Raw genomic sequence first — 26,549 nt, forward strand, 5'->3', positions numbered from 1 at the left:
AGTAGCCAAAATATGTTATTTATACTTTTTATAAATGATCCATACTTGAATAGAGGTTTAACATGAAGGTCACAGCCAACTACAAAATAAAAACTGGACGGTATGCAGCTAGTCAGAGGCTCTGCAGGTTCTTAGAAATCGTAGGCCTAAACACAAGATACACTAAATCGTGAACAGGGGGCAGTTTACAGTAGCTCCCACGGAGAAACTATGAACTTTACTTACACTGATGTTCCTTTGAGAGCAATCTTTTGGTAAGAACATGATCGCGATTTTCACAAAGTGATACCTCCTAAGCAAAATGAAATCCAAGGGTCATAAGACTGATGTTTGTACTATTTCTTTTATTAGAAACGATTGTGACGGTGGTTCAGGGAGAGGATGTAAAGTTGGAATGTGAAGCAGCTGTAACTAACGGCAAGACGATGCCACTGTGCCTCAACGGCACTGGTGCAGACATCGAGTGGCTCAAAAATCAGGCAGTCATTGCTAAATGTGGAAGAGAGCATTATAAACAATACATTGCACAGAAATAAAACAAGTGAAATGAAATGAACAACGAACTTGTTGAAAACGATGCAATTTTTAAACACCTTCTGGGAGCCAATTTGGATAACAATGATTTAGGCAGTATTGCTTTATGGACGAAGTAAACACGATAGCCTTAAAGCCCAAAAGTTCTGTTAATGTCTGGCAGTGTTGGCTCCAGCTTGATTTCTGTATCATCATGACTTATTGATATCTTTCACAGATAGTGATCGATATTCGGGGCCTATATAATCTGCGATAAGCGATCTGCGATAGAGCAAATAAAAAGCCTGCACGAATAGCACCTTCTAATAAAAATCGTCCTCTGTTCTTCACTGGCTTTGCTTTATTGTACTGAATACGTTTCTTTCCAGCATAAAAACTAAAAAAGTGAACATTAAAAGCATGAAAATAAATTCAGTCTGCAAATGTTTGGTTTTTAATAGAAAATATCTATGATTGACATAATATAGGCTCAGCAAAGAATCGAAAAAATAATACGTCGATGCTAACCAATGATATGTATACAATTGCTACCGCAATACTTGATGAAATGAGTTCGTCTATTTGACGAGATTACTGTTTCGAGGTTTTGCATAGGACAACCGGAAAACTATTGAAGAGAGTTTAGGGGAACAGCTTTTGAATAGATAATGACTTAATTTAACAGGAGTTTCCTTAATGTTCGATTTCTCCCTCTTGAATCACCTGCAAACTTAAGTAAAAGGTTACTCATTTTATTTGACAAACTGTATAATTTAACCTGAATCAAACATCGAAAGATGGGAGGAGAGAGAAGTCAACTGCTCAGCCGTCAAGAAATTCCCCAGATTCTACAATCAGAACGCCAAGTGAGTTTATTTTCAGCTATCCAGACGAACTTGCTTTATAATTTTTAATGATTGTTTGGCTGCCTTTTTCCATGCTCAGTTTTGTTTTTTTAATCTTTTTCGTACCTTTAGAAACCCTTGATGTATACTCGCTCTCTTTCTATCATTGCTTTATTTGGTTTTATATGCATACCACATACGAAGATACCTTTTCGTTGTTCCACAAGACAGTGCCTGATCTTTCAAGACCTAAGCACGATTCAAAGAAAAAGATCTCCTTTAGGTTATTGCTTGCTCTAGCTCGTAGTGTTAAAAAGGAATATGAGTGTTCTCTTTGCTACATTAAGCAGGAGGTTATTCTAACTCCAATGTCAATGAAGAGAAAGCAAACAAAACAAAACAAAATCAAAACGCGAGGCAGAGCACACACAAAGGTTTTTCTGCAAAACACATTTGTTATTTACAACCTTTCTGATAAATGTTGACTCCGTAACTCGGAATGTTCTGAAAAGACATGAACACATGAGATTGACAAAGTTTGAATATTTCCTCTTTCTTTCTGGTTTGTAAATCGATATCTTGTCATTAATGTTTCCATTACAAAAATTCAGAGACTTTGTTGACACTATAAGTTGATCTTTAGAGCGAATGTACAACTGCAGATCTCTTTCAGAATAATTCTGATGAAATATGAAAATACAAAGGTTACTCAAACTTGTTCAAGGACAAATGTCAGGCGGCAATACTCCTCGTTGATATTCAGTTGAGAAATGTTATCAAAAATGGATATGTTACCATTTACATAATCAGCTGCAGAATAATTCATATGATTAGATTACTCTGGATTGCCTCGTTGCTGGCTGTATTTCCTATAATATGAGGATCTGACAAGATCTGATCCGATGCTACAAGTTTTCAAACATGTTTTATGTGACCTTGTAAAACCCACACCAAAGACGAGGGGACTGATTTTTCATTTGTTCAGCCGATATATACCGACAATCTGAATTTTGCATCAACAGAGAAATTACAATAGATTTACTTTGATTTTGCTCGACGTAATGCTCCTCGGTATAGCGGCAAGGAATGATAATGTTTCTTTAACCAACTATTTTGGTATTTTGTGGAGGAGGGCTCTTCCTAAACTCAGCACTTTCCTCATCCTGTTCTCAATAGTAATATGAAGTTGTGAATACGGTTGAGCACCCGCAAATCTTGGAATTCTAGCGCCCCCTAGTTTTACTCGTTCTCGACAATCAACCTGTAAAGATGTCTTACAAGCCTAGATAAAGTTATTCTAGTCAGTAAACTTCTGCTCTCTTTTTCACCTCTTCTAATTTTGAGCTCGCGATGCCTTTGCTATGCACAAGGACAGATGATAGATTTCTCCATTTTAAATGCAGATGCCATGGAGACGACCGAATGGACTATGATCTTCATCGCAAATGCCGTCCCAGTGTCATTTCTCCTGTTGATCGCCTTGACAATTGTCGTTTGGAGACGCAGACAGCGTAAGTATGTTCGGCTTCGAGCCCTAGTCTATTCCCACAGGTCCCAGGTGTGTACACAATATTTATTGCCAAGCAACTTCTGGTGTTGCCGCTGCTTTTTCTCTGCTTTGTCACTCTGCGAATCTGCTAATGCCTCTGCAAATAATCACTGACTATTTGTGTAATTCAAAGAAATTTAAAGACAGATTTTATTTCTTCAATTTTAGGGGGGTAGACGATTTTTCCCCTTTTGGAAGAGGGTTACCGCAATGAGTCATACGTAAACTTCAAACAGTCGGTAATTAATTTTATATTTAAGAGAATGCAGTACAAGTGGTAGCATGGTTAAACAAATATCGTCTTCCTTGTTTTGATTTGCAGGTGACACTTTGAGAAATACAAACCGGTAAGTAACAAAAACAATAAATGTCAACTTACGCTTTCCTGATTTCACAATGGTCAAGGGCAAATTCGTGATTTCGCAATGCTCAAAGGCAAAGCACAACGGTATAGCATACATGTAATGAGACCAGTATTTATTTATGTTCAAGCTGTCCTTTGTGTTTGCAGTAGGGTAGCTCTTTTAGTCTCACTTACAATTTCATTTTCAGTAGCATCAGTTTTAAAGAACAAAACGTCAGCGCTTTCACTTTTTGATACTGCTATTTGTGTAGAAACTAGTAACAGTAATGTTCATGTGAGTGAATCCTTGCATGCAGATAATACATGAACTAATAGTGACATACACTTAAAAGCCCAGGTTGCACCTTATAGTAGATGCAAGGTAAGACATGTATCTTCAATTGATACTACAAAATCAATAAGTATAACATAAATTGCCTATAACTATTAAAACGTTTTGTACCAATACGGCTTATAAATAACTTTGCTGATCGGTGTAAAGTATAGGAAAATCACTGTATTACGTTACAGGGGTTATCGGAATTTTTGTATTTAGCCTGATTGAGAGTTTTCAGTCACAATGTAAAAAAGACCTAATCAATAAACAAACTATTTCTACAGCAACGTTCTGAAAAAGCCGTATTAATGAAGGACAAAAGAATCCAATTGAAATATCTTTCCCATGTGCATGCCATTTTAGGCCTGTCGAGGTGAGGTTCAGACGGACTAGTACCGACAGTCTCATTGTCCCAGTGAGTTCAGCCCATTATCAAACAACCATAGGATCACCAGGTAAACTTGTAACATTCTTGTTTGTAAATAACGGTCGTGTTAACTCGTTGTATACACGAACATGCTGTTTTAAACTAATGGCAGAAGTAAAGATAAGGTCATCAATGGGGGGTGAACGTTTGGTCATTTTGGAGATGCTAGAGTTTTTGCCTGCTTTGTCAAATCAGATTTCAGGGTCGTAGAAACTGCAGCTGGTATACCCACTGCTAGCAGTCAGCAGCCTCACACAGTAAGCTTATGACATTGGTCAAATTTTGATATATGTTAACTTAAACTTTCAACTTTAAAGTTTCGAAAATGCATCCCGGAATTTCACGAATCACACTGTGGAAGTTCATATCATTTAAAGGTCAATGGAGTTTCTAATGGTATTATTTACTGGAACGTCCAAAACAGTTATGCATTCATCTTATAGCCTACTAACATGATTCTATGTATAGACTCGATATTATTCATAACAAAAACAGGGACGTCACAAGCGAGTCTTGAGATTTTCCAAGATCGATATCCTCTAAGTAGGCTACTGCGTCACAGTGATTCGAATTGCTTGTCATAGGTATCAGTATCGGGCTTCTCGTGTTGTATCGAATCCTCTGATCATTTCTAAAACTTGTGCACTTTTAGGAAATCCTGGTTGATCCAGACATCAAAAACACCAGGCCACACCCACCTGAAATCCCGCCCATTCGCTACCAGCCTCCTGCACACTACGAAGACATCGACCAGTACCTGGTACCGTCGCAGTTGATCCATATTAGAGAATATTCCACCTATCTAGGGGAGAATGGGCACAAGATCGACGGGCCAGAGGGAGAGGGCGAAAAGTAGAATGCTCCCGTCTGATCATTCTGTGATAAACGCCTCCTTCTCTTTTGTGGGGATAGCATACTTAATTCCAGTCTTGCGTATAAGCAAGTCTCCAAAAGGTATCAAGCACAACAAATATGAAGCCTTATCTTCGATAAGCTCACAAATGCGCAGAGATTGCTTCTATGAAGTTGAGACGGTGACAAAAAGTTGAGTCCCTTCCAATGGTGAACGGTGCTTAGAAATTTAGAGTTTTCGTTTAGATGGCAAAACTATATCGAGTATATATAATATATTCTATATTGACCAGAAAATGTCCAAATTACGAGATGTTTTTATTCAGTATATTGTGATTAAATAAAAGAAATTCGTTGCGATATGTACACAACTCAAACGTGACGAATACTTGCCCTAGTGCCTTCAGAGGCGGAAAATACTGACTAAAAACTGACCGTGCACGACATGAACTAAGGCCTATGTACGAAGCACTGATCGTGAATGCCTATTTGTCTAAGTCAATAACTCTCGTAGGACTTTACGTCTCGATAAGGAGAAACAGAAATGTAATCGAGCCGTTGCAATATACAAGATTGAAATGCGTCATAAAGCTAGTGTATTGAAATTTATAGCTGCATATGTAGGACAATGTCTGCTTTCAACAGTTCAAATTAAACTCACTAATCACGAAGTTCATGCCCGGATGATGTTTTCACCGAAGTTGAATTTATTGAATTATCTCTGTAAGAAGTAGGCCTACGTACAGTTTGTATATTGTTTACACCGTACTCAGTAATACACACTTGGGGAAAGAGATGTTGGTCAGTAGCCACCTTCTAGTTCTGACCTTCAAAAACCTTAGACAGACAAAAAAGGCTAGCAACAAAGATTGAAATATGAGTTGAAAGACCAACAAACAGCGCCCCCTGTGTGAAAAATAATATCAGTCGCAACGCCTTTAAACTTACAAACTTGCTTTTCTTATTGTTTCTGCGATAAGCGATCACGGCCAAAAAACATACTTCTAATTTTACTACTGGTTGGGCGTTTTTCATTTTGAGTCGGTAGCGCCCTTCCAACTCTGACCTACAAAAATCACACACACAATGTCAGTCGTAATGCGTTTAAACTTAAAAACTTGTTTTGATAATGTTTGAATATGAGCTCTGCGTGGCTTGGCGACCCCGACCACAAACATGCTTCGCATATGGCCATTGTATATATTAGGTGTTTTTACGTTGTTGACCAAAAACAAATTTTATTGCAAAAACTTGGTACATGAAAGTAAACTGAAACTCCAAGGCATCATGGCAAGTTGAACAACTTGAAGATTATTTTGTGAAGTAGCATTACTGTTTAAACACCAAGCATCATTAAAATTAGAATTAATTAATTAATTAATTTCAATTAAAAGTAGAATTAATCAAGGAAACTTTTAACATTAAATATTTAAACACTATTTTACAAGGCCAAAAGTGGAGTCAGATGCCAAAACTGACTACATTAGCATAATAAAAGTAAATTAAAACTAGGCATGTTGGAAACTGTCAGGAATTGTATTGTGAATTAGGCCTACAGCTATGCGGATTTCACCCATATTTCAAAGAAGTTATGATGTATACCAGTTACATTTTGTATGGAGATAAAGAACCATATCCAGTCTGAATTACTTAATAGGGTTGAAAATAAAATGTTATTTTCCTGCTGCACCTTAAAGGATCAGACTGTGTTTAAAACAGTTTTACAAGTCGTCATTATAACCCAAAGCGGCGTCTTGGCCGCCACAAAATAATCGTCGCCAGATGTCGCGTGGTGCCAGAGTGGTTGGTTTCTTGCTGTGGGTGACATGGACGTGTATTCGGCTCAATAACTGATACAGGAGACCATGCTTCCTCGAAGGCATATCCTGACGTACCAGGTGACAAACTATGAAAAACAGATTTAAGAAAATAACTCTCGTCTACAGAAATGAGCAAAAGCTTTCGTCTGGGAAAGGGCATTCCATTTTATTCCCTCAAAAGGCCAGTATAAATGTGAAACTTGCGTGGCAACCAGGAATGGTGCTTGCGGGAGTCACATTAAAATGATTAAACGTTCATGATCATGTAAGAAATACTGGAGGTACAGTCAGGAGTCAAGGAAGAAAGACAAACGTTAATGTGCTGGTAGGATCGTAGCATGGAGGACGATGGATGTTTCACAATTACTTTGTTTTTCAATTAGTTTAATTTGTTGAGACACTAAACAATTTGTAAAATACAACTCTTGGGCTACGTGTCTTTCAGAAAATAACAAAAAGAGTCTTTTGGCTGAACAACACAACCACATTAAAATCGAAGTTCTAATAGCAGTTTGAAACCACTAACTGGATGGCTATTGTCCTGTACTCTTCAGATAAACTTGTCGCTAATAACCAAATATTAATAATCACTATATTGATACTTGCTAAAACTTATATCAGCACTACAAACATACAGGTACATGTAGGCGAGTCACAGTTTAGCATCACACAGCCATTCTGACAACTATAATCGTGATTGAATTTATACAACAAAGGTGCAGTTCTCCTGGAAAGCATATGTCACTGCAGCATTGCACAGCCCTACTGTCCCTGGCAATAAACAGTTGAGAATTAGCTGGGCTGGGGAAACATGACTCACACAAGGCCACAGCATGGTCTTAGCTGGTCCCTGTGGGTTCCTAAATTCCTTTGTGCTAAGAGCAGTATTGCAAATAGAAGGGGAATACATTGCCTATGTGTACCTCTGAATACACAGTGTTTCCCAAAATCTAGAAAAACATGTCTAAAAGCTTGGAGAATCATCTCAAAAATACTGCATTTCTCTACATTCTACTCGACTCCCATAGGCAATCAAGTAAAGTCATACAAATGTCTCAACATTTCTGATCTGGAGAATTCCTTATACATGAACAGCTCTCTTCAGAGAAAGAATACTTCACATTTGGAAAGACATCAGAAATAGGTCTGGGACATCACAATACATCTAACTTCAGTACAGTGGAGTTCCCCTAGTGTACTAATTTAGCATGGGAACTCTTAACTTTGCTGAACTTCTTCCACTCAGTAGCGTAATAAGGGTTCCAAACTAGACAACTTTCATTTATTTCTCATATTTAATTGAATTTATTACACTGACTTCACTATTGTCCAGATTTACTAAATAACGTACATTCCTTGCTATTAATTCACTTTAATAAAAGCGAAAAGAGATTACATACCAGTAGGAAATAATGGAGGTACAGTCAGGAGTGCAGGAATAAAGACAAACTTTAATAATGTGAAAACTGTGACATGTGATGGTAGGATCATTGCATGGAGAACAATGAACGTTGCCAGCTTCCTGGCCCTGCACCTGTGGCAACCCAGTGACATGGGTTGATCTATTACCCCTCCGGGCAAAACAGTCTGGACCAGAATACTATAAGAGAAGGGGGAGGGTAACAATGAAAAAAAGGGGTAACTATTTTCCATGACCTCCACACTCGCCCCTGTGAAAAGAAATAATGCTTTCAACATTCACTTATAATTACTAAATCGAGTCCTATTCATCAGAGACACAGTTCATGCAAGGTCCATTTCAGGAGCCTGTCGCTCATCAGTTACCAAGTCGTTTCTCCGCGACAGAGCAGCTTGTTGAGATTCAGGGCCCATGGAGTAACTAATTCCGTCATCTTCTGATCCCGATGTCCAAGATCGTTGGCGAAATGGGCTGGAACTGGATGGCAAGCACAGTAAAGTCTTCATCTAACGGCTGTGAATCTCGTCTAGGCTCGTTGGCTGGGGAAGGGTAACCCCTGCATCGATGCTACTTGACGACGAAGTCTTCCGAGGTACACAGCGCAGTGATTCTCTCAGACGATGTTACTGGCTGATGACTCGTCAAATGTTTACCCTCGAGGAACCATACTTGATTGCTGTGGCCAGTGGGTCCACCTCCAGCTGAGCGACATCATTGGTGGGGCGTGCATGTAACTTGGTGCGGGAGGACTTGAACTTGGCGGGGTCACGGCATACGGCATTCCACTCACTGGTATTTCCCAGGGAGGTGCAGTACCACTTTGGATAGCTGCGATGCGAGGGTTCATGGGTTGATGCGAGGGTCCCCATGTCCGGCATACTGGAATCGCATTTGGGGATAACATATTCTCTGCCCGGTCGACCTCCCGGGGGGGGGCTATTAGCTCAGGCTGTGGCTGGGTTGTTGTGCAGTTTGGTTGGGTACCTCAGGAGTTCATCGAGAACTGCTGTCTAAGAGCTGGACTCATCGGTTGTTTCTTTAATGCTATCCTGTGCTTCAGTATTTAAATTGTCACCTATTATGAGGTCCTTATCCCGCTTGGTTATAACAACGAATGCTCCACGCCCAACGGAGGGTGGATAACAGATCGGGTCATCTGCTGGCGATACATCTAGTGGCACCGGGATTTAACACAGTCTTCCTGACCTGGTCACCTGGGTTACCACCTATCTGATTTAAGGGGAGGCAGATCACAAGAGGCTCTTCATCGTCGGAGCTGTCATCACTCACTCGAGGCTGCACTGTTGTGACAGGTGGACTGTGGGTCGATCTAGGCGCACGCCTCTGGGTCGGGGAACGACTTGGCTCTGGGTCCACATTAGCCCGCATGCTAGCACATGGAAGGAGAAGATTTCGGTGTATGACTCGATACTTTGACGCTTGCCGCTCACAGCTTTCACTTCGTAGACGGGCGAGTCTTTTCCCTTCCTCCAGACAACCACGTACACTTGATCCTCCCAGTACGAAATGAGTTTACCCAGTCCTGCATGCCGTCCAAAGTTACGCACAAGCACTCGGTCTCCAGAGTGAAGAACAGAACTGCTGGCTTTCTGGTCATGATATCGTCTTCCTCTTCCAGTAGAATTAGCTGGATGTTTCTCTGCGATGGAGTTAGCTTCTTCCATTTGTGCCTTCCATTACCTCACGAACTGGTTGTGATCTTCCGCACCCGGTTCTAATTGTTGGATCATCCCAAAGGTAGCGTCAACTGGTAGGCGGGGGATCGTCCATACAGTAGAAAAAAACGAGGAGAATCCTGTTGCAGCATTGGTTGTACAGTTTTACGCACGCACCACCATCTGATGAAGATAGTCCCTCCAGTTTGCCTTTTGTTTTGTGGTGAGGGTCCTCCGCATGGCTAGTAAGGTTCTATTCAGTCTCTCGCACTGTCCATTACCCTGAAGGTGGTATGGTGTCGTTCTTGGGTTGGCTACCCTGGAAGAGCTGCTGGAGGCGTTTGAAGAGGCGACTCTCACAGTCAAAGGATATTATATATATTATATATGTCTTTTTTGTGATTTGATTGCATTTCTGTTACAATTTTACCTGTTCGCCTTCCCGCAGTGAGGAAGTGAATTGAGTTTTGCACAGAATACGACAAATTTAACACCGGATTTTCCCCCTTTGTACCCTGTTGTTACAATGACAACATCAACTAGTGAATTTTCCACAGTTCAAACTATGCACAAGTGAATTTTCATTAGTTTTGAAGTGGGTACCGCGAAATGACAGAAAAATCGGGTGCATTTAATGGACTACACAACACAGGCAGTACGCTGGTAGTGCTGCCTATTCAGATAGGTCAACGAAGGAATCTCACGTGCACTGCCAAAGGGATACAAAACCTTGTCTTCCATGACTTGCCTGATTGGTCAAAAAGCAGGCAGATTTATTTTGATTATTTTTCTGAAGGTTCTCCGTGTCTGTGGCCCTACCTTTGTCTAAGGATACGACTGGAAGAGAATCACTAGTGACGTTTCACTTCGTTTAATTTCAGTTCTTGAGCAGTTCTCATTTGAAGGTTTTCTTGAAGACAAACGATTCTCGAACACCCGACTATCCACTGTCGCTAACTAACAGGCTTTTGCAAGCCTGCTGGCAATATCAGACAAGTGGACACATGAGGTCCACAAATTAAAGGTTAATAACACACGATAAAAACCATCGTACTTTCCCAAACGTAAAAACATACTTTGAAGCAATGAGGAAAGCAAATATGGGGAAATCGAATGTGAGCTTTGCAATTGGATGCCTGATAATATACCCTAAGTAAAAGCGCACCTCCCTCACGCCGAGTTCCCAATCTACTTTAATCCGATGTTCTCTCTTGCCGTATTCCGAACATTCGCTGTATCATAACGCATGGGCGGAGAGTTCTTGTGGCTTCCATCCCTGGTAATAGTGTGACGTCACCAGGTGGGTAGTCAGTTGTGTTTGGTTTCTTTTGTAGAAAACGATTCTTTGGTAGAGCACAGTTCTGCAGCTGTGATTAAGAAATTGGATGAATTCATGCTTTGTTTACAGGGTGTGAAGAGATGCGCTGTTCGGTATTTTGTTTTCCTAATTACATTTGTGCATAGTCATCTTTTCTGCCATATTTATATTTCCATTTTCCTTGTGTTTAATACAGTAAGGGACTTTTTCTACAGCTTATTACATGAATGCAGTTCATCGAACTGAATTTTGTTTGAAAGAGTTTGCTATGTTGCTTGTTGGTTGCAAAGTTTGTACACTATCAATGAAAACAATTGTGCATTTTGGTAGCCAAAAAGGAATACTGTGAACATTTGATTACTCGGTCATTTTCCATTAAATAATTGATTTCAGATCTGCTGCTTGGTCTTTGTCCAAATAAAATACTCATACTACAGTGTATGTGCTTATTATGTGATTCAAACATTAACTTGAAAAAACGACGACCATTCTCCGCGCCACTGCGGAAATTTAAAATATGCTGTTTGACTACAAATTGCATAAATTCAAATATACACAAATTCCAAATCCATATACATTTCCCTATCAATCTAAGAATCTGCAGGACGGAAGAAGTCAACTGTGATCCTTATTGCAGTCTCTGTCGTAGTTACATCTCTGCTGTTTCTCACTCTGACCATTGTTCTGTGGAAACGGAGACAACTTGGGTATGAACGATTACAAGTCTAAGCCTGTTCTCCTCTACCGAATGCAACGTTTGATATAATGCTACAGTTGGGGTTGTTGAGACCATACACCCCACAGAGCCCCATCACCATCCCCAGCCAAAAGAAATATTAAATTATTTTGCGTAGGTTATTGTTTTGAAAGTGACATTGTATTCTGAGTGTTTGCGCTGATTAAAATTAAAACAGAAAGATTATTCAGCGGACTTCTGAGATGAGTCATGCTGACAGTGGAGGCCGTAAACGATTGTAGTTGAAATACTGCAATCTAAATGCAGTTTCCTCTTTCGAATTTGCAGCTGACACTCCCGGGGATAAAACCAATAAGTTGAAAACATGTCCAAATGAATGTGAGCGGTTTAAGCTAACAGGCAGCCAAAAAATGCAAAAGGTTTCAAGTTAAAGTTAGCAGAGAATAAGTTATTTTTACCTAGGTAATAAGTAACGTGGAAGCTTCTCTTTGCATTTAGCTGGATGGCTGGCTGGTTGGTTGGTTGTAAAAGATACATACATTTCCCAATTCTACAGTTCATACATTCAAGAATAAAGTTCCTTATTGGATTTGCAGGGCAGAAGAGTTGAGAAAATAATGTAGAAAAGCGTGCAGGAGAACCACGAGGGAAATATATTTTTGTGGGTTGATGGGCTCTGAAAAGATGAGATTTTTATAAACGCGTATGTACTCGTTTAACTAAGTATATGACGGTCAGTCCCAAGGTGTTGGCTAAAAAATTAAGTAGGCCTACTGATGAAAAATGCATTGCCGATTGCTTCATGTAATTGTCATAACTAGAGCTCTACAACGGGCAGCGAACAACATACTTTGAACAGACTACAGAAAGCCTTGGCGGTCTGAAGTTTGTTACTCATTCCTCGTTTGACGTTCCACGTTAAATGTTGAACAAATAGCTATTTGATATTAAACGTTGCATAAGTCAAACTAGTTTCACATCGGCACAGTCTGTAAAATGTACTGTCACATGATGGAAGGATCTAGTCACTAGGCGCGTTGCCAAGTTACAGATGGCCCTCTGCCCAGGTAGAGGGGAAAGATGTAAGGTGCGAATAGCTGTGTGTTGAGCGAGCATGGCACTTCAGCTCCGCCTTCGGCGTGAGGCAATTGGTTAGCAGAAGTCACTGCTTAGTCACACGTAGTGTGCGCGCGCAGGCACAGTCCCAGCAACGGCCAGCTCGTGAGGAATATGGGGTACGCATGCGAAGTTTAGTCTTCCCGCTGAAGGGCTGATCCTGAAGTAAAGGTCGAGAATCCTGTGCATGGATTAAGTTAAATTTACCTATCCAAGCGCGACTGTGCCTAAGGGCCGAGTAGTGCTTGTGTCGTTGAGGGGCTCGATAGGTTGAGGGGCTAATTTGTGGTGGGGTATAGTATAATTCCTTAAAGGAGCCTACAGTTGATGAAAGAGCGAGGCCCAAATTGGGAAAAAATGAGAGACGCACAACAAACTTTGCTGTGATGTCTATGTTCATGTCAAATTTGACGGACTCAATTTGGATTTTCACCATATAAGTTCTGAATCATGTTAAACCGTATGCACTAGTCTTTTATCTGCTGAAAGAAAGGAATTAATACCACCAACGGTTGAAAAGACCTGAAATAAAATTATGCCAAGAGCTGGGTTATTTCTTCGTTTTCATGCGGTTCTATACAGTGACTGTGGTCTATCCCAGAGTTGTTCCTTAAATTGTGGCTACGAGTTCATATGATCTAGAGGGAGTAGGAGTTGAGCGTTAAACTCCTTACCCTGCTCTAATACCCAACGAATATAAAATTCGACTTCATAAAAAAATTTAAAAAGCGACATTTTAGCTTCAGCTACATAAAACAAAAATAAAACAAAATTTTAAAAAGACATTCTTCAAGGGTTAATAAGCATTAAGGACGGAGCATTAAGAGAAAAGAAATCCCAAAGTCCTTATCCCCTACTATGAGGAATAAGCTCTGGATCTGCCCCTGGAAGGGCTTGGTATTGTTAATTGATCCATCGTCTTCCTTATCTCTGTGCAGCAGTTGACCTTCAGACCCGAGTTCACGATGCCTCATATAATTTTACCGTGTATGCTATGAATACGGTGTTACGGGCGCCTCTTCTACGGGAAATTTGACCTATCACTTTTATTCCATAATAAACCATTACCTCAACAACGAAACAACAGATATTGTGAGATTCTGTTTAATTAGAAGTGATATTAAATTATGACAAATAAATAGGTGTGCTGCATAGCACTGAAGAGCGTCAAAGAGGCATCGGAAAATTGAAGAAGTGGTCACATCCCGGATGGAGTGTCCAAGCTTGCGTTTCCTGTGCTTGCTGCATACAAGTTATTCTAACAAAAAAAATCAATGTTAGGCATCCAATGTGCCTTTGTGCTGCAATACTTTGCTTATTATATCCCATACCATAGCATTTTTAAGAGTTGAAAACAATGTTGTTCCTTGATTTTTCAATTTATTTTGATATCTCTGAGCTTACCCGGGGTTTTGTTTATAAAACTAACATGTGATTTGAGAAATAAATTGTAACAGTTTCATCTTTCACTTTGACTCAGTGTAATTACTTCAGGTGGGAGCTATCCACAAATCTATGTATAAATTTTATTTGTGTACGGCCGTATGGGTAAACTCATTTCCTGCTAGTGGGAAGCTGTTGCGTTGAAGTTTTGACATCTTTCAACTGTTGACACTCTTGAAAAAATAATAATGAACGTCTTATCCTTGCTAAGCTTCATTGCTGGCTCGTTTGTCATTTGTCCATCCGTTCACGGTAAGTCATACATCAGAATTTAGTACCATATCAAAGAGTGTGTTTATCCGTACGTTCCATCTAAGTAAGTTTTAATTGTCATGCTCAGTGCCATGTCTCGCAGATTGGACACGTCTAGTTTATTTGAAGCTTAGTGTAAAATTTCAAGATAAACCGTTTCACGGCGCTTTGTGGCATGATGATTTATCAAGGTATATGAATTGATATCAGACTAGGAGTCCTCCGGAGTAAAAACATTGTAATTTCAAGATACTGTATGTACATAATACTACCTGTGATTAATCATGTTATGCATATCAAATATGCTATGCATATCAAATACCTCTGTAAAAATCAAATAAACATGTAGGCTGCAATGAACCTTTAGAGATTGTTATGCGTCCCAAATTTTCCTGGTACCTTAACGATTGGTTACCTTCGGATTGATTTGAAAGACACATTGACTCGTATTCGGTACACGCAGTTTTATATCAAGGTTTTTTGCCAACAGCCTAGCTGTTTTGAAAATAGTTTTCTTTTGACATTTGGAGCTGTATTTCGTCGTTTTCAGCATTTTGTTTTGTTTCTGCAATGTTTCAGGATTCGTAGAGACTCCATTGGTCACTGCAGTAGCGGAAGGAGATGAGGTGATTTTACCATGCCAAAACAGTGACGGCTCAGGATCACACGTTTCATCGTGCTTTGGAAATAGTGATGTATCCTATAAATGGGTTGCAAACGATTCACTCATTGCCTCTTGTGATCGTTCGTGGGTCGAGAATGGCTATGATTTCGACAATGAGACCCTTACCTTACGGATATCAAACATCGATATTTCAATGGATGGGTTGCGCTTAAGTTGTCGGGAGTCCAGCAAGTCAGGTTCCAGGCCAACTACAAGAATACTGCTTGTGTTCAACACGAGTAAGTCATTTCTTGCATTCAAATGTTATTAATGCTAACCGTGTATTAGATTCACATCATCACAGGAGATGTGTATTTTTTATTTTTACTGGTAAAAACAGGAAATGATAATGCATCAGTTATATGAAAAATGATTGTATTAATTTTCAACTGATTATGGACCGAAGTCCGTCAATGAGTTTTATCGACCTAAAATCATACCCCCAGCATCCAAAACCCTTTAAGAACATTTAAATTGATTTGAGGGTGTCCCTGGGTGTCTGCCAATGCCTACCAGTAAAAAAAAACTGAGAAGAAGTGGTCAGAATAAGGTCACAGTACCTTTTATCCAGTAAAGTAGGGGGCCCACAGAGTCAACAAAAATGTGACACCCCCCAACATGAAACAACCCAGACAGCTGTCTAGACAGCTCAGAGGCACATCAGGGAGACCGACAATTGATATATGGCAGGCTCTGGCTTGCTAAGGCAGACTTTGTGTAAATAATCCCATAAGGGCTACGTGGCTGAGAGTTAGTATGTATTCCTAAGGGACTTACTTAGCAAGAGGCTGGCTCTTCTGAAACTGCTACCAGCCAAGGGGAAGTCCCTACCTCCAAGGCCACTAAACTAGGTTATTGAGTATTGGGAGAGGTAGGATTAGACGTAGGGTCGGCGCATTTGGCTGTAAAAAAATATTAAGAAATTACGAAAACGGCCTTAAGTAGCCGACTGAGGGCGCTTTGCGCAAGAGTTAAATACCAGTTTACATCCCCCTTGATCAAAAAAGAAAGTCAGTTCAACAACATTTATTTCCAAAATGCCGTGTATGGAATATGACGAAAATACATCCAGAAAATTATGAAAATAAAATAAATTCAAGAAGTAAAGATGCGAAAAAAGCAGACTAAAAGAGGAAGATGCTTGGCAATAATGAGTGCATTGTCAGGAAGACTAGGTCTTTTATAGACATGCTTTGAACTAAACAGGACAAAACGGGACAATCGGACAAAACAACGGACAACACCGTTAAGAGACAGAGACTTAAATCTTAACTGGGATGGAAAAAACTAAATTATGTGAGGCAACGTACACATGTAGGTGGCTCATGACAAAAATGGTATGATTGAATATGGAAGAAACTATGCTAGATAACTGGAGAAAAGGTACTTTTTTGAACGAGCATTTAAACCAAGCCAGAGACGACAGCTATTTAATACTACTATTGATATTATTCCAAAGACGTGGTCCGTGAAATCTAAGGGTGGTAAGGGAGCAAGTTTTCTCAAAATGTATAAGAATAAGACGAACTCACCCATTCAAAACCACATTGCCACTTTCAACCAAAATACCTCGTAGCATTGTTTTTATATATCGTTAACGCTATTTTCTCATCAGTTTGGTATTTTGTTTCAGAGTCAATCGTTGTAGAAGGAGCAGACGCTTTTATAGAGTGTGCAGCAGCTCGCGCTGGTAGAGCCAATTCAAATTGTCTTAACAGTACTGATCTGAACATTAAATGGCAAACAAATACTTCACTTGTCGCGGCTTGTTCAGCTTCAAGAGGGAATTGTTCTGACATGGTTGACCAGTACACGGGAGCCTTAAGAATACCCAACGTCGAGATGTGGATGGACGGGACTACCTATACTTGTCTTTTCTTTCATTGTGGAATACTGACCACTTCATACAAGAGATTGATCGTTTATCAGGGTAGGTAAAGTCCTCGATAATAAAGTCACGTTATGCTGTCGTTCAAGTTTGATTTACTACCTGTCTGATTTGACTTTCTGTTCTTATTCAGCAATCAGAATCGAGACCATCCCAGTGTTAAATGGAATACGAGGGGAAAGACTGACTTTACCGTGTTTCGTCACAAGTATTCCGTCAAGATTTCCAACAATCTATTTCCAGTGGTTTTTGAGCAACAAGCCTATACAGGATGCGTGTGTCAGCGACAAGACAACAAAGATTGGGAAATATGACTTTGATCATAACAACAGTAGTTGCAATTTAACAATTAACGATCTTGCATTAACTGACGAAGGAAGCTACAGGTGTGAAGCTTGTTATTCCGGGTCGACTGAATGGGCAAATACATCTGTGACAGTTAACGGTAAATTCATTTTGTTCAATTAAACAACTTTGGGTGCGTTCGATTAGCTTCCCTGAATACACCAGAGTTACACCAAGTGAAGCCTCGAGTTGAGGGTAATCGAACGCTGCAGTGTACTCGCCAAGGCATTCTGGGAAAAAGGTCAAGTCCCTGCCACGTTCCATAATGTATGTCCATGCACGAACAGTCCATCCATGACGCCATTACACTCGGGCAGCCTCCAGAAACCCCCTCGCCAGCCGGGGCAGTAGTGGCTGACACCAGGGCAGGCACGAACATCACGTGATGGCTAAATGAACGCTCTCGTGTAAGTTTGGCTTACACGTGTAAGCTAATCGAACGCACCCAAAGTGTAATTCTACAAGTGATACGCGTGCGTTAGAGGCCTCTTACCGCCAACGGGGTGTCAGGAATTGCAAAATCCACGAGCGTGTTATGCTGAAGAATGTGCATGGGAGTGCGGCGCCATTGCAATCATATTAGTCTATACTGATGCGGTTTGAGACAAACTTATTAATCTTTTTCCTCCAACTGTGCCGTTGGTATAGAAACAAGTGTAGTTAGTGAAGTACGCTGTACAAGGAAGTGGTAGTTGATATAACCAGATGCTATGTATATTTCTTGTATACTTCGCTTGCTTTTGACTGTCTGTGTGTGTTGTGATGTCAGTAACATTTCTTTTCAGTACTTCCAAAGTTTGTTCGAATCATCAACGGCAGGACTGGTGACATTCTCATCGGAGACGTGTTTGTTCGATCGGACACCAACCACACCTTCATCTGCCTTGCAGCAAACACCAAACCAGCAGCAGATATCACTTGGTTACTCGATGGACAGAATACCAGTGGGAAGGCCAATATTGTCGGAGAAGGATTGTTCGACACAAGTAGCACGATTACCGTACAGTGGTCGCGGACAAGGCAGCGTAGGATCCTTACATGCACAGCTGTATTGGAAGCGAGGAGGGTTTCTACTACTATTTTTCTACAATACGGGCCTCCAGGTATGTTCCCTCGTGTTTTACTCTTAGTTCTAAGTGGAGGACTGCTTCCTCTTCAGCCTCCCAAATTTTCCGTAATATGGAATAACATAATTGCCTTTAAGAAAGTTAGAAGGAATACTGTAGCATTAAAGACCCACCTGGGATTTCTCAGTTGTTGACGTTTTGCGGGGCTGGAGTACCTTGATAAAATCTAGCTTGGATATCGCGAAAGCTATTCATACCAAAGATCTCATCCGCTGCCCTTCAATAGTGTACATTCTTCTTCGACAGAGTAATTATCATAAAATACTTCAATGAGCCTTTTTTTAATCAGTGCTCTTACATAATAGTAAATTTTTGAATGATGTGAGCTCTCTTGGGCACTACTTGCAAAGAATATGATTATCAAAATTTCTGAAACGTTTTTGTTTGTCTTTATTCTATGCTATAAAACAAAACTGATGGCCGTCACAAATCTGCAATTCAGTTTTCACGCCAACTGAGAAAACACCAGGTGAGTGTATGCCTGTTTTTTATGTATTGCTCATGTATAACATTCTGAAAGGGTGAATAAATTAGGTTACGGGTCAGTTATGGATACTGGACATTCAAATAAAGCAGTTTTTTTCAGTTTCAATTTTACCTTTTTTTCAAAAATCCATACCCAAAGAAATTTGGATAAATCAGGCAACACATTAAAACAAAATAATATTTTCTCTCTTAAGGGACAGGCTAAATAAACACTAATCTCCATGGCCATCGGTGTCACGGCTTTACTTCTCCTGGCAGTAATTATAGGGATAGTCTCCTGGAAGAAACGAAAACGTAAGTTGTTATCATTTCAAATCCACAATTCCCTACGCCAGTTGTTGATATTGCAGTCATTTTGCTGCCTGGGGATTCTTGCTATTATGTACATATGCTAATTCTAACCCTCCCCCAGTGTTTGCTCCGAGTGCTGTTCCGTCTCAACCCCAAAGAGCTATAGTTCCTGATTAATTAAATTTAAAACCCTTTTTTTTTCTTTCACTGGACGGTGTTAATAAACATCGTTGTGTAACTGAGCCTTGCTCGTTGTCACGGTTCCTTTGCGCAAGTAATGCGTGTGCTTAACAACTAATTACAAACATTTGAAATCATTCCTCCCAGTCTGGACTGAAACGCCGGACGTTTGTGTGGCCTCTGGCCTCCACTCCAGAGGTCACTGTTGTATGAGGAGGGCGGCTACACGCAGAGAAAGTGTGATTTTCCACATATATGTTGCTCGAGTCTCCTTGAAATTGTGACAAAGTCAAAAATTATCCATCAGTAAGTAAGTAAAAATTTAATCAGACATTACATTTGACTGAAATGATAATGAAAAAACAAATCCGTTGACCATATGAGTTTGAAACAATTTTTTCTTACTTAACTTTGAAGGGGGACTTATGGGGAAGGCTAAGAAATTTAAGTAGCATTAAAACTTGGGAAAAAAGGCTTTGAAATGTGTCTGCTGTGTCATGTTCAATGTTCTGATTGGCGGAACGTATTTCCTTCCAATTACTCCATGATTCCTAGGTAGTTGTTTAATTTGCAAACCCATAAATGAGCAACTTTAGCATACCTGATGCTCCCACGACTGTGTTCAAGGCAGAACTCACAGGGACTATGGGCCTGGGGGATTCGGTCCTCCTGAAGCGTACAACGGGCCTGAAATAAAAACCGGTAGTAACCAATAACAAGATGAAAATTCAGGAACAAGTCAAACATGGAGAGCGAACAACTGGGTACTTTATCGCCTTGGTTTTTCAACCGTGGGGGGCTGGGGTAGATACCTTTTACCTCTGCTTACACTTGAAAACTATGCTGTCCATTTCAAAACAATCTTACTCTCACCTTACAAACTGTGTTTATAGAAGCCAAATATTATGTGTCCAGTTCCTACCAGCATCAAGGCTTAATTGTTAAACCCTATATCAATCAGTAGGCCTACGCTAAACATGCTCAGTGTTTGAACACGTCTGGTAACAAGGCAACAGGAAGACACTGAGAGCCTTATTTGAAGCGTGTTCCGCAGCAGATATCTAAATAGTGTAAGTAGAAACTGAATGCGCAAATATCAAACATACCACAAACAAGGCCTGTCAAGGAAGGAAAGCGCTATTTGCTTTTGGTTTTGTGTATTTTTTGGTATATTTTCTCACTGCACTTACTCGTTTGCTTCAGTGAGAGTGTCAACTGCAAATGGAACGAAAGGTAGATATAAGTAGACCAATTTGTACATAGGCTAAGCTTGTGTCATGATTCCTGTCAAATGACTAGGAGGAATGATTTCAAATGTTTGTGATTAATTGTTAAGCACACGCATTACTCGCACAAAGGAACCCTGGCAACCAACAAGACTCAGTTACATAACGATGTTTATTAACACCGTCCAGTGAAAAAAAAGATTTTAAATTTAATTAATCGGAAACCATAGCTCTTTGGGGTTGAGACGGAACAGCAGTCGGAGCAAACACTGGGGGAGGGTTAGAAGTAGCATATGTACATAATAGCAAGAATCCCCTGGCAGCAAAATGACAGCAATATCAACAACTGGCGTAGGGAATTGTGGATTTGAAATGATAACGACTTACGTCTTCGTTTCTTCCAGGAGACTATCCCTATAATTACTGCCAGGAGAAGTAACGCCGTGACACCGATGGCTATGGAGATTAGTGTTGACTTAGCCTGTCCTGTGGGCTCTTGGAAAGTAGCTAGGAAAACAAAGTTTTGTTTTAAATAGAACACAGGTCAAAATGAAAAAGAAATTAAGAGTGCATACTCACAAAAGGGAACAAGGAAATAAAAGCATTGCATCAAACAAAAATACTGACTCATTAACTATGATCAACTGCTGTTTGGTCAAATACAAACTCATCGGATCAAAGCAAAAACATAAGAAATAAGTCATCCCAACATCTGTCCCTTTAATAAAGGGGAAAAACACTGAGTTATTACAGCCCCGAAGACCTACTGGGTGTGTGCACGGTCGATGTGTTGTGGAGGTTCAAATTTGATTTTAACGGTGACAAAGAGAAACAAGTCTTCAAATCTTAAAATCGTTGGTAATATGCAACAAATCCAAAAATGGGTATAAAGAAAAAAAATCGAAGCAAGGTTTAAGTTATTTCAAAATCTGTCAAATCATTGCAAATTAAATGTAATGTAAATGTCTGTTTATAGATCCGAAGACGAAAACAAACAAACAAACAAACAAATCTTGAATCTTTCCCCTTTCTTTCTGGTTTGTAAATCGATATCTTGTTATTAATGTTTCCATAACAAAAATTCAGAGACTTTGTTGACACTATAAGTTGTAGTGTCAACAGATTCTTCAGATCTCTTGCAGAATAATTCTGATGAAATATGAAAATACAAAGGTTACTCAAACTTGTTCAAAGACAAATGTCAGGCGGCAATACTCCTCGTTGATATTCAGTTGAGAAATGTTATCAAAAATGGATATGTTACCATTTACATAATCAGCTGCAGAATAATTCATATGATTAGATTATTCTGGATTGCCTCGTTGCTGGCTGTATTTCCTATAATATGAGGATCTGACAGGATCTGATCCGACGCTACAAGTTTTCAAACATTTTTTTATGTGACCTTGTAAAACCCACACCAAAGACGAGGGGACTGATTTTTCATTTGTTCAGCCGATATATACCGACAACCTGACTTTTGCATCAACAGAGAAATTACAATAGATTTACTTTGATTTTGCTCGAAGTAATGCTCCTCGGTATAGCGACAAGGAATGATAATGTTTCTTTAACCAACTATTTTGGTATTTTGTGGAGGAGGGCTCTTCCTAAACTCAGCACTTTCCTCATCCTGTTCTCAATAGTAATATGAAGTTGTGAATACGGTTGAGCACCCACAAATCTTGGAGTTCTAGCGACCCCTTGTTTTACTCGTTCTCGACAATCAACCTGTAAAGATGTCTTACAAGCCTAGGTAAAGTTATTCTAGTCAGTAAACTTCTGCTCTCTTTTTCACCTCTTCTAAGTTTGAGCCCGCGATGCCTTTGCTATGCACAAGGACAGATGATAGATTACTCCATTTTAAATGCAGATGCCATGGAGACGCCCGAATGGACTATGATCTTCATCGCAAATGCCGTCCCATTTCTCCTGTTAATCGCCTTGACAATTTTCCTCTGGAGACGCAGACAGCGTAAGTATGTTCGGCTTCGAGCCCTAGTCTATTCCCACAAGTCCCAGGTGTGTACACAATATTTATTGCCAAGCAACTTCTGGTGTTGCCGCTGCTTTTTCTCTGCTTTGTCACTCTGCGAATCTGCTAATGCCTCTGCAAATAATCACTGACTATTTGTGTAATTCAAAGAAATTTAAAGACAGATTTTATTTCTTCAATTTTAGGGGGCTAGACGATTTTTCCCCCTTTTGGGAGAGGGTTACCGCAATGAGTCATACGTAAACTTCAAACAGTCGGTAATAAATTTTATATTTGAGAGAATGCAGTACAAGTGGTAGCATGGTTAAACAAATATCGTCTTCCTTGTTTTGATTTGCAGGTGACACTTTGAGAAATACAAACCGGTAAGTAACAAAAACAATAAATGTCAACTTACGCTTTCCTGATTTCACAATGCTCATGGGTAAATTCGTGATTTCACAATGCTCAGGGGCAAAGCACAAAGGTATAGCATACATGTAATGAGACCAGTATTTATTTATGTTAAAGCTGTCCTTTGTGTTTGCAGTAGGGTAGCTCTTTTAGTCTCACTTACAATTCCATTTTCAGTAGCATCAGTTTTAAAGAACAAAACGTCAGCGCTTTCACTTTTTGATACTGCTATTTGTGTAGAAACTAGTAACAGTAATGTTCATGTGAGTGAACCCTTGCATGCAGATAATACATGAACTAATAGTGACATACACTTAAAAGCCCAGGTTGCACCTTATATTAGATGCAAGGTAAGACATGTATCTTCAATTGATACTACAAAATCAATAAGTATAACATAAATTGCCTATAACTATTAAAACGTTTTGTACCAATACGGCTTATAAATAACTTTGCTGATCGGTGTAAAGTATAGGAAAATCACTGTATTACGTTACAGGGGTTATCGGAATTTTTGTATTTAGCCTGATGGAGAGTTTTCGGTCACAATGTTAAAAAGACCTAATCAATAAAAAATATATTTCTACAGCAATGTTCTGAAAAAGCCGTATTAATGAAGGACAAAAGAATCCAATTGAAATATCTTTCCCATATGCATGCCATTTTAGGCCTGTCGAGGTGCGGTTCAGACGGACTAGTACCGACAGTCTCATTGTCCCAGTGAGTTCAGCCCATTATCAAACAACCATAGGATCACCAGGTAAACTTGTAACATTCTTGTTTGTAAATAACGGTCGTGTTAACTCGTTGTATACACGAACATGCTGTTTTAAACTAATGGCAGAAGTAAAGATAAGGTCATCAATGGGGGGGGGTGAACGTTTGGTCATTTTGGAGCTGCTAGAGTTTTTGCCTGCTTTGTCAAATCAGATTTCAGGGTCGTGGAAACTGCAGCTGGTATACCCACTACTAGCAGTCAGCAGCCTCACACAGTAAGCTTATGACATTGGTCAAATTTTGATATATGTTAACTTAAACTTTCAACTTTAAAGTTTCAAAAATGCATCCCGGAATTTCATGAATCACACTGTGAAAGTTCATATCATTTAAAGGTCAATGGAGTTTCTAATGGTATTATTTACTGGAACGTCCAAAACATTTATGCATTCATCTTATAGCCTACTAACATTATTCTATATATAGACTCGATATTATTCATAACAAAAACAGGGACGTCACAAGCGAGTCTTGAGATTTTCCAAGACCGATATCCTCTAAGTAGGCTACTGCGTCACAGTGATTCAAATTGTTTGTCATAGGTATCAGTATCGGGCTTCTCGTGTTGTATCGAATCCTCTGATCATTTCTAAAACTTGTGCACTTTTAGGAAATCCTGGTTGATCCAGACATCCAAAACACCAGGCCACACCCACCTGAAATCCAGCCCATTCGCTACCAGCCTCCTGCACACTATGAAGACATCGACCAGTACCTGGTACCGTCGCAGTTGATCCATATTAGAGAATATTCCACCTATCTAGGGGAGAATGGGCACAAGACCGACGGGCCAGAGGGAGAGGGCGAAAAGTAGAATGCTTCCGTCTGATCATTCTGTGATAAACGCATCCTTCTCTTTTGTGGGGATAGCATACTTAATTCCAGTCTTGCGTATAGGCAAGTCTCCAAAAGGTATCAAACACAACAAATATGAAACCTTATTTTCGATAAGTTCACAAATGCGCAGAGATTGCATCTATGAAGTTGAGACAATGACAAGAAGTTGAGTCCCTTCTAATGGTGAACGATGCTTAGAAATTTTAAGTTCTCGTTTAGATGGCAAAAGTATATCGAGTATATATCATATATTCTATATTGACCAGAAAATGTCCAAATTACGAGATGTTTTTATTCAGTATATTGTGATTAAATAAAAGAAATTCGTTGCGATATGTACAAAAATCAAACGTGACGAATACTTGCCCTAGTGCCTTCAGAGGCAGAAAATACTGAATAAAAACTGACCGTGCACGACATGAACTAAGGCCTATGTACGAAGCACTGATCGTGAATGCCTATTTGTCTAAGTCAATAACTCTCGTAGGACTTTACGTCTCGATAAGGAGAAACAGAAATGTAATCGAGCCGTTGCAATATACAAGATTGAAATGCGTCATAAAGCTAGCGTATTGAAATTTATAGCTGCATATGTAGGACAATGTCTGCTTTCAATAGTTCAAATTAAACTCACTAATCACGAAGTTTATGCCCAGATGATGTTTTCACTGGAGTTGAATTTACTGAATTATCTCTGAAAGAAATACTTACAGTTTGTATATTGTTTAGACTGTACTCAGTAGTACACACTTTGGGAAAGAGATACTGGTTGGTAGCCACTTTCTAGTTCTGACCTTAAAAAAACCTTTGACGGACAAAAGAGACTAGCAACAAAGATAGAAATGTGAGTTGAAAGACCAACAAACAGCGCCCCTTTGTGAAAAATAAAATCAGTCACAACGCTTTTTTTTCGTGTCGTTGTGCGTCGTATCGTGCAGCTGTGCGTTACAGTTTCTGAAAATGACTGGTGATTATCACGGCCAAAAGAGGGCGTATGACACAAGTCCTGAGAAATATAATGTGCGTGCATAGGGCCTGTAAGATATGATCATGTGATGGTATCTGTTAGTATGGAACTTAGCTCCGTTGCTTAAGGCATCCTTATTTCCACCAGTAATGAGGCGACAGCGAGAGCACGATTCCCGTGACGCAACAAGTTCACGGCAACGGCTGAAGGGCAAGACCTTACGGGTCGACGGCACGACACAACACAGCATACAAGTGATGAGAAAGGAGGCGATGCCATGACGCGACAGACCTGTCGCAGCGTCTCAACGCAATTTGTCGTCTATGGAACACCATACAAGAAAGAAACAATACGAGCTGTCGTCACTGGACGCTGATTTAACGGTACAGCCCGGCCCTCGTTGGCAGAAATGATGTATGCTCGTACAGACAAGTCAGTTTCCTAGTGCCTTTGACTCGGTGTTAGTTTTGCAATTACAGCTTCCTTGGAGAAAGGAGCTCGAGCTGTTTGTAATAATGTTATGAGACGTGAAATTCCCTAGAGAAACATATAAATTGAAGGTGTAACAACGCAGGCTGTAACGCAATGGAAGATGTCTAACGTAAAGCCAATAGGTTGTTGCTGCCACATTCCCTTTAAGTGTAAAACACAAAATCTGTTTAACAAAACAAAACAAAAATAAAAGAAAAGTGTTAAAAAAGAACCAAGGGAAATTTCGGCATTGCTAGGCCGTGCATGTGGTGGACATCAAAGGTGAAAGACAA

The 26,549-nt window shown here is 39.8% G+C and overlaps 3 protein-coding genes across 4 annotated transcripts in view; all 3 read left to right on the forward strand.

The window, feature by feature from the left end:
* The window catches only part of LOC147797575 (uncharacterized), a 49,819-nt gene that overhangs the window by 11,563 nt on the left and 11,707 nt on the right, over positions 1–26,549 (forward strand). The window lies entirely within an intron of this gene.
* On the forward strand, positions 2,454–6,548 carry LOC147797576 (uncharacterized). The gene is made up of 5 exons (XM_087142205.1): positions 2,454–2,869; positions 3,230–3,254; positions 3,951–4,042; positions 4,210–4,271; positions 4,667–6,548. The coding sequence occupies exons 1-5, from the start codon at positions 2,734–2,736 to the stop codon at positions 4,868–4,870; spliced, it is 519 nt and encodes a 172-aa protein (XP_086998331.1). The 5' UTR covers positions 2,454–2,733; the 3' UTR covers positions 4,871–6,548.
* Positions 16,670–26,187, forward strand: LOC147797577 (T-cell surface protein tactile-like). 2 transcript variants are annotated; one of them, XM_087142202.1, is made up of 9 exons: positions 16,670–17,202; positions 17,294–17,605; positions 18,291–18,608; positions 19,075–19,101; positions 22,689–22,790; positions 23,152–23,176; positions 23,873–23,964; positions 24,135–24,196; positions 24,592–26,185. In XM_087142202.1, exons 1-9 carry the CDS (start codon positions 17,070–17,072, stop codon positions 24,793–24,795), a joined length of 1,275 nt encoding a protein of 424 aa, XP_086998328.1. In that variant the 5' UTR covers positions 16,670–17,069; the 3' UTR covers positions 24,796–26,185. The 2 variants fall into 2 exon arrangements, with proteins under 2 accessions (XP_086998328.1, XP_086998329.1); XM_087142203.1 differs by lacking the exon at positions 19,075–19,101 and having other exon boundaries at positions 24,592–26,187.

Source organism: Acanthaster planci, linkage group LG10 (genome assembly GCF_054643075.1).
Source record: "Acanthaster planci isolate LZ-2023a linkage group LG10, COTS_SCS, whole genome shotgun sequence".
NCBI lineage: Eukaryota > Metazoa > Echinodermata > Asteroidea > Valvatida > Acanthasteridae > Acanthaster > Acanthaster planci.